Here is a 9,032-nt window from a genome sequence, read left to right on the forward strand (position 1 = left end):
CGGAAAAAAAAAAAAAAAAAAAAAAAAAAACATTGCAATTACAAAATGGTACAACCATAAGCAGAACAGAAAACAGAGCAAACAAACAACCTCCACTAATCCAGCAAACCAATTGTTACGACTCCCATCATCTCTAACCGTTCCCCAAATCGATGTGATGTATTCGTCTGGGTGATTAACTTCAAAGTCGGCCTTAAGCACAGAGCAAAACAAAGCATTTTTATAAACAAAGCATATCATTTAAACAGAGCAATTTTATAAACAAAGCATATCATTTAATCTCGTTAAGAGAGAGAGAGAGAGAGAATAATAATAGGAATTACAAAAGTAAGACCTGTGTTTGTGTTCCTGTCTTTTTTCCATGTTCTTTTTTCACGACTACTCCATGTCTCACGTACTCAATCTTGATGTAAGCGATGCCCTGAGAGCATTGTCCGACAGTCACTTTCCTCACACAATCGTTAACACCATCGTCGAATACGTCTCCGTTGATGCTACCGCAATCTATTACTGTTGTCGTCATTGTTTTCTTCCTGAAATATTCAAATACGGTGTTTATTATTAGGAGCAAAACTCAAGAACAAGGTAAAGAAGAATATAACAAATGTATAGATGAGAGACTTAATAAAATAAAATAAAAAGGAAATGAATGGTGAAAGTAAAAATTAGAGAGAGTGATTTGTGACCTTTAGAATTTCTTAGCTCTTGTTGTGAGAGTAGTGATGAATGAGCTGTTGTGGTTTATGTGTGTATTTAACGACCCTTTACTTGAAACTGTTTGGTATGGATCCTGTTTGGTATGGTATGGACTGTTTGGTATGGACCCTTTGTTTGAGTTTTTTTATGTGGTAAAGATAACTTCTAAGTTCTAAGTGATAGATTACATTTAATTTTAACATGTGTTAATTTTAACATGTAAGAAAACTTAACACGAAGAGAAGACTGTTAAGTAGCATCTACTTATTAATAAGAACTTTTAAAAATTTGACAGTTGGATCCATAATTTTTATAAGTGAGGTCTATGCAAATCTCGTAGACTAATGCGAATAAGGGTTGTAACTTGTAAGTGAGATTGTGAAGTCGAATCAGTATGAACAATGACATATATTGTTGTATAACTAATTGAATAAGGGTTGTAACTGAGATTTTTTTTATATTTTTACACAAGTCAAGTAATAAATTAATATTTTCTCTTATCTTTCTAAATATAGATTTGATTTGGCCCTCAATTAACTCATAATTTCATATTATAGTTTTATACGTTTATTTATCATTATATATATTGATGATGACATATTCATATAATTAATCTCTCAACTGTTAAATATCCTATATCTTCTATAGAATTGTTTTCAATTTCTTCTACTGAGAGATTTCATAATTGTTGCCGCCTCTACAACGCTCTTAGGGGTTCTTTTCTGCAAGTCGCCTTCGTAGTGTCCGAACGCAGCGTCAAGAGCCTGGCAGAGAAAACAGGTTTATCATCAATTCATAAACCAGATTTCAATGCAAGATTTCAACACAGGAATCATAGACCATATCTAATAAACTTCAACTACAATCTTGAGCCAAGTTTACCCAAATTTTTCATGTTTGTGTTGCATCATTTTTCACTGCAAAAAATCAGTCCTATTGTATCACTTAATTAGTATCACAAAACTAAATGATATTATTTTAAATTACTTTTTAATAATTGATATAAAATTGACATCAATTATAATAATCGATATTGTTATTAATTTGTATGACATCATTTCATTATAATTGATACAAATCCAGATCAATTACATCACTTACAAAATACTGATACATATATATAAATTTACTTCACTTAATAACTGATGTGTCTATTAATTTATACTAACATCACTTAAAAATGATACTAATTTTATTTTAAACAATGTTGGTAGAATCCCACATCGGCTCTACCAAAACAATCTACTCCAAATTGCTTCTATATATGTTCCCTTATTCATACGTTTTTAGTGGGCACAATAATTAATTGTGGGCTCTATCCTAAAAATATAAGATAGTAATAAACTAATAATTACAATTTATCAAATAAATATATAAAACAAATATGATAGAAAGATAAATAATTACATATTATACTACAGAAAAAAAATTGTTTCATAATATTTATTTTAACCTCAACTTTTCTAAAATAATATAAATATTTTACATTAGTTCTGATAAATGATGCAAATATTTTATATCAATTTAATAAAAATGATGTAAAAGTTGCAACATTTTTTATAAGTGATGTAAATGAACATCAATTCAGTAATTGAAACAAATATTTATTTCAATTGATACAAATTATTTGCATCAACAAAATATAAATCATTCATTAAAATGATGCAAATAATTTTTGCATCATTTAAACCTGATGCAAAAATAGAAAATAAATGATTTAATACTACACTTTTTTTGTAGTATACTGTTCTAATGGATTACTCCGAGTTGCTTATTATATCAAAAAGACTTGAGGAATTTCATAGCATACCTCGAGTTGTGAATAACCATTGGACATTGCATCCTTCAGCCTACAAACCTGCATAGTTACATATAACATCCTAGCATAAAGAACTTGCTCTTGGTGTAAGATTAGTTTGAAAATTTCCTGAGAAAGTTAAGGAATCTATGTATATAGCAAATTCTGGGATGGAGAGATTTCTGAAACAGAAAGAAAAGAAAAAAGTTTACCTTGGTATGAAAAATATGTAGTTGTTAGGGTAAGATGACCAAAAATGTCTCAGTAACTCTTTTATTGATGTCCAGAACTGCAGACGAAAGAAATTTTACAATGCATTTGAGGGCACAACAGAATACATAGGCATTTTCATATAACCAATCTCTACTTATCAGTATATAATAGAGCTTCTTGTTACTTGGGATATTGGAAAAATTTGGAACTTACATGTAAAACTTGAAGATCCTCTAGTTCTGCTAACTTGGGACATTCTCTCCAGTCTCTCCTGATTAGAGTCTCTGGTGGTTTCACTATCAGCTTTTCTTACTACTAGGGGTAACAAAGATGGATAACGAAGTCAGACAAATATAAAGTGTGGCTTTGGGCATTGATCAGCACAGAGAAAAGCAAAAGTAGAATATAATATAACAGAATGAAACAGCAGACCTTGATTAACCCGTGTGATAGCCTCTGCAACAATCCTCGTATCTTCTGACTCAACATCTGCTTTCGAATTTAAGTAATAAGTTAGCACCATTGTAAACTTACCACCAAGAACTAAAGTCAAAAAGGCCAAAAAGACATGTTTCCATTTCGTGAACTATACAAAATCGAAAGAGGTGCTTAGAGGCGTTTTTACCAAAGATTCTGCCTTCCAATACAACAGTAGCATGGCGATTAAGATCTTGCAAAAGGGATCTTTTAAACTGATCATTCTGATGGTTCAACAACATCCATGATGCCATCACGCTGGATCCCATGGTTCTGTGTTACGGAAAATTAAAATTAAGCATTACCATAAGGTGACAATACATAAAAACCAATACTCAAAAAAATGATGAGGTCCGAGTTGTGACTGTGTTGTCTTTTGTGCGGACTGGAAAGACAGCGAGTTCCTCTTTCTCAGCAGCTTCTGCTGTATTTTTTGGTGCTGTAAAGTAGTATTTTACAGCCATCAGGCATAGGAAAATAATTACAAAAGCCAGTTAGGGTCCATGGTACTTTGAATATTAAACCTTTATTCACAAAGATGTCATAGTTTTGAAGTCTTTGCTACGTGACTCGGAAAATTTATGAATGCCTGCGGAACAGCAGGCTTCTCAGTAAAAATCTGAAAGCGTACTGAAGAAAGGTAAGAAAAGAACAGTACACATGAATGAAACAACATTTGAAGTATTCTGGCTACATATCTACAGAATAAACGAGCACAAAAATAGAAGGTGAACTGAAAGGTTGTAGTTTCCAATTGGAAGCACATGATGCAAACCTAACACCTATTAATAAACATAGTGAACCAAAGAGCTCACCTGAAAAATTATCTCAGGGTCAGGGGTCTAGGTAAATGTCACCCTATTAAGTCTGAAAGGAAAAGAGTGAAGAAAATGGTTAGTAAACCAGTTAAAATTTCACATGATCTGCAACAACAAAATGGATGTACTTCAGCCAAAACACAATAGAGTATGCTTTCCTACAAACGCATGCACAGGAGGATATTAACTAGAGAGGAAGACTACCATATCTGGCCATCAATCAGTAGATAGTTTGATGCTAGAAACCATCATGCTCTTGAGCCTGACCTGTTGTTTCGACTGTCTGATGGACTTTTTACCAAGTAACTTCTGCAACCAGAATAAAGTCAATAACTACGAAAACTGTCAAAAGAAGCAACCTTTCTTGTAGCCCAGAATTCATTTCCCTCAGGACTTTACTTCCCACAAACTGCTTATGCAATCTCCGCAACTCACTGCATATCATGTACGTTACTCATATTAAAAGGATCAGTGATGTAAAAACCTATGAAAACCAGAAACTTATATAACCAACTAAAGAAAGCAACTTTTATATACAGACTAGTAGTGGATTAGATACCTATTTTCTCGAAGAAGCAAACGTAGCTCCAAGTCTGCAATACTAATTTGCTCAGCTGTAGGATAAATAGAAACCATGACACATGAAGCTTACTGATCAAAACAGTACAAGCATACATACATGTCCGGATAGTTTTCAAACTCAAAGATATAACTCCTTCCTTCCCTATAATCCAAAAAACGAGATGAAAAGCTCTAAATTTTCAAATCACAAAGCTTTCCAACACAAAGACCAACTAAGAAAACAAACCTGCTCATTGCTCAGATTCAGCAAAGGAGCTTTCTTTGCTAAACAGTGAAATTGCAATATCACTGAGAAATTAGTCTTGAATGCAACATACATACTTTTGATGGTCTGTGTTCTGCAATGTAACCTCTGAATCTGTTTGTGAATCGAAAAGGAACAACCAAAGAGAACATATAATACGATTGTGAGAGTACTCCATGAGTTCCTAGATCCTTCTTCTTCAAATTACTCTTTTAAGTTTTAACTCACTCTTCTTCTTCAAATGATTCAAGTTGTATGTTTATGTTTTGTGTTAATATCTACAAGAAGTTTGATATCTTATTTATATACATAAACTCAATTTAAACCGGCCCGGTTCTTGCTGGAAAGAAACAAAACCAATTGGTGTGATACTACTTAACCGGAGAATCATATTTGGAAAGTTTCAAACAAAGTTGCTACTAAACTATAAAAAGCAGACTCATTCACTCTTCTTTCATACAGTTTATCTCCTGAAGCAATGTCTCTATATTAGGCCTATTGTTTGGTATCTCTTGTGTACAGCTTATCCCAATCCTCGCCATTGCAACCGCCTCTTCTTTATCAAACTCTCCACAGAGATATTCATCGATGAAACCGTTGACTTCTCCATCCTCAGCTGCAAGTCTCAGTGAAGTTGTAAGCATGAGCTTCCCAGATATTATCTGGAGTATGATGACTCCAAAGGCGAAAACGTCAGTTTTCTCGGTGAATTTTCCGGTTGTGACGTATTCAGGAGCTAAATATCCCATTGCTGCACTTGTTTTGAGTGCTGAGAAGACCATATCATCTGCTAGAAGGTTGTGTAAACCCGAATCAGCTATTAGCGGGTTGAGTTGCTCATCGAGTAGGATTTTTTCGACAGATATGTTTCGGTGAATTATTGTATGCTTTTTTTGTTGATCACTTCCATGTAAGTAAGCAATACCTGTAAGAGTTTTGTGTGTTAGATATACATTTTTGTTTCCTGAAACAAACACAAAGAAGTGATCAAAAGACTTTAACCTTTTGCTATCCCTTTGATGATGGAGATTCTTGCAGGCCAAGCAAGAACTTGATTGGTTTCTTTTTCTTGTAAATCAAGAAAGTTTGAAAGCTTTCCTTTTGAAGCAAAATCGTAGATGAGGAAACACTCTCCTCTGCCTCTAGAACAGCAGAATCCGCGTAGCTTCACTAAGTTCTCGTGTGACAGCGAAGATAAAAGCTTTAGACCGTTCATGAACTCGACTTCTTCGTTCTTGCAACTGCTTATGTTGATGCTTCTTATAGCTACGGGAGAACCATCTCTGAGGACTCCTTTGAACACCGAGGTGAAGCTGTTTCTGCTCATTAGATTAGCTTCTGAGAAACACTGTGTTGCAGATTCAATGTCTTCTAAGTTAAACCTGAAGCTACTGTTAACAACAAAGAGATGAGGCTCTTGTTGTGAGAACTCAGCTCCGTTTCTGCTATCGCCTAGCGGATCCCATTCTTTGGTGTAGGCAAGACTCACGAGAGGCGATGCACGGAGATCTTTTTGCTGATCTGTGCTTAGTCTTCCCTCGGAGAACTCTGGTGTGTTACTAATCTTTTGCTTCCTTCTTCTGTAACGAAAGAAGGTTAAGATACCGGCACCAATCAGTGTTATCGCGACGGTGATCACGCTTGATATCACCGCAACTTGTGTGAGTTTTGATGAGGATTTATGGCAATGTGTTTGGTTGCAATGCTTCTGGAGATATACAGACTCAGATATGTTGTGAAGAGTTGATTTATCAGTGTCTATTTCACCCGGAGGCTGCTTGAATTCGATGTTTGCTTCCTCGAAAGCAGAACAAGCTCTCAAAGAAGGGAAATCTATACCACATAGTCCGGTGTTGTTCTCAAACTGGAATCTCCCATTCAACTTCTTGAGACCTTTCACAAAACATATTCAAATAAAAGACCAAGTCAAGAAACAGAGAGACAAGCTTTACGAAAATGTTTCAAGAATCATCATAACTCACCAGGAGGAACAAAGCCAGAGAGAGTATTGTTGCGCAAGTCAAGAGTATCCAACTGAGCAATGTTGGCTAGGGTTTTTGGGATTAAACCCAATAGACTGTTAAAGCTCAAATCAAGCCTGCATAACATACTCAAGTTCCCTAAACTCCAAGGAACCTCTCCGGTTAGTTTGTTGTGTTGCAGAGACAACACGTTTAGTTTCTTCAAAGATCCAATGTTATTTGGTATATTCCCTGTTAAGCTGTTGCAGCAAAGATCCATAACTGCAACAAAAGACAACACAACCATTCAAAATCAAACAAGATGATAAGTCAGTGAAGAGTGGTTTAAGGTCATTCAGCTCTGTGGATCTATCGGTATACGAAGATGCTAACCTTGCAAGCCAGCCATGGAGCCGATCTCTGCCGGAATCTCGCCGGATAAGTTATTAACATTGAGATAAAGATCTGACAATTCAGTGAGATTTGTGATCTCTTGAGGTATCTCTCCGGAGAGACTATTGTAATGCAAGTAAAGACCTGATAAACATTTGAGCTCTGCAACTGCCGGAGACAATTTTCCGGTCAAACGTTTCCCTTGTAAGGATATGTTTGCAACTTTCAGATGCTGGTTACAGGCAATTCCTTCGAAAGATCCGTCGCATGGGTCGCCGTTAAACGTCCATGATCGGAGAAGCTTGTTCTCAGGGTCAAGCGACGATTTGAGCTCCATTAAAGCTTTTAGCTCTGCGTTTCCTTGAACAGTTGGTGGAGTTGGAAGAAGGATTGAGAGAAGAACAAGTAACGTGACACTTACGGCAACCATTCTTGTCTTTACTACTGATCTTTTAGCTCATTTATAAAGCAGAGTACTCTGTTTTATAGAGCAGAGTAATAAACGAACGAAATTTATAGAGCAGAGTACTCTGTTTTGTTTTGTTGGACGAAGACAAGATATTTTTGTGTTTGTTTCTCGGATTTGGAAAACTCTATCTTTCCAATCTTGTGAATGAAAAGTTATTCTGCAGAATTTTCTGGTTTTGGAAGAGAAGAGAAAGAAGAAGAAGAAGAGGAACAGAGGCTGAGCTGGTATAAAGTGGGAAGACAAAACAATGCATTGAATACACTGTCTGTGTGAGACAGAGACGTGTACTACTTTTTGAAAAGGAAAGCCATATTCTTGAATCTTGATGACTTTTTTTGGTGATTTTTAACAGTTAATGTTCACATTTGTAAGTGGGGATGTGATGTAATTAGGTGCTTTGTTTATTTATGTCTATTTGCTCGAGATATTTGGGTTTATATCGCTTCCTTTGCATTGCCTTATGATTTAGACACATTTTTGGTAATATATCAAAAGTTTTGATTTAAAACAAAATTATGCTTTTTGTATAACCAAAATAAATAGTTTGTCAGCGTATGTATCATACATGTGCTCTGGTTATATAAAATGGTAAAATGGGAAAAGTGTAGAGTGGCTTTAATGTGAGAAAACGATCTAACAAGTGTAGTTGAAGTTCATCTTTTGGCGATTGGCACTTTGTTTGGCTTATAGTTCATAACTTTTGGAATCATTTTGAAACTTGGATCATCAGTTTCTTCTTTGTCTCATCACTCCTTGGCCTTCGCTGCACATGCCACGTGCAACTGTTTACTCGTGCATACACATACACACATATTGACATATACGCGTATCCAAATATGAACGAGTAGATTTTTGGTTGGGTATGGTTGATTAAAGAATGTTTTGTTTAGATCTATATATTTCTTATAATGTTCTAATATGGTTAGACTGATTTAGTTGATTTACTATATAGTATATCTATACTATTAAAAGGAAAGCATTTTTAATAAATAAACATAGGGTTAGAGATTATTACAATGAAATGTCACTCAAATTAAAATAAGGATATATATAATTCTTGAAGCCAAACAGATTGATATTAATTGGAACCAAACAGATTGATAGTCTTTAGTTGTGTAATAGCCAAACAAAATCAGTCTAATCATATTAGAGAATACATAAAAATCGAGTGTAAGTAAATCCTACCATAAAAAACAGAATGATTTATTAGATTAGGAAAAACAGAATAAAATCAGCATCCCTAAAAATTACAAACTACCTTAATTAATATCTAAATAATTAAATTCAAAACCTTAGAGGGGGTTATTGGTTTAGGATTTTGAAAGAATTTTAATGACTTTAAAAGTTATGTAAAATATGTTGTTATTCAATCAAGACTTTT

General features: G+C 34.6%; 1 protein-coding gene across 1 annotated transcript; it reads right to left on the reverse strand.

Annotated features, from left to right (window-relative positions):
* Nucleotides 5,176-8,020, reverse strand: LOC104731235 (protein NSP-INTERACTING KINASE 2-like). Its single transcript, XM_010450554.2, has 4 exons — nt 7,183-8,020; nt 6,811-7,071; nt 5,831-6,721; nt 5,176-5,753 (listed from the first exon to the last, which is right to left on the reverse strand). Exons 1-4 carry the CDS (start codon nt 7,610-7,612, stop codon nt 5,272-5,274), a joined length of 2,064 nt encoding a protein of 687 aa, XP_010448856.1. The 5' UTR covers nt 7,613-8,020; the 3' UTR covers nt 5,176-5,271.

The sequence above is a fragment of the Camelina sativa genome, chromosome 12 (assembly GCF_000633955.1).
Source record: "Camelina sativa cultivar DH55 chromosome 12, Cs, whole genome shotgun sequence".
NCBI classification, from domain to species: Eukaryota; Viridiplantae; Streptophyta; class Magnoliopsida; order Brassicales; family Brassicaceae; genus Camelina; species Camelina sativa.

Coding starts and splice junctions, on each gene's coding strand:
- LOC104731235 (XM_010450554.2), bottom strand. CDS start 7,612: ATGGTTGCCGTAAGTGTCACGTTACTTGTTCTTCTCTCAATCCTTCTT. Junction 7,072..7,182: donor CTCCATGGCTGGCTTGCAAG/GTTAGCATCTTC, acceptor CTTTTGTTGCAG/TTATGGATCTTTGCTGCAAC. Junction 6,722..6,810: donor CTCTGGCTTTGTTCCTCCTG/GTGAGTTATGAT, acceptor GTTTTGTGAAAG/GTCTCAAGAAGTTGAATGGG.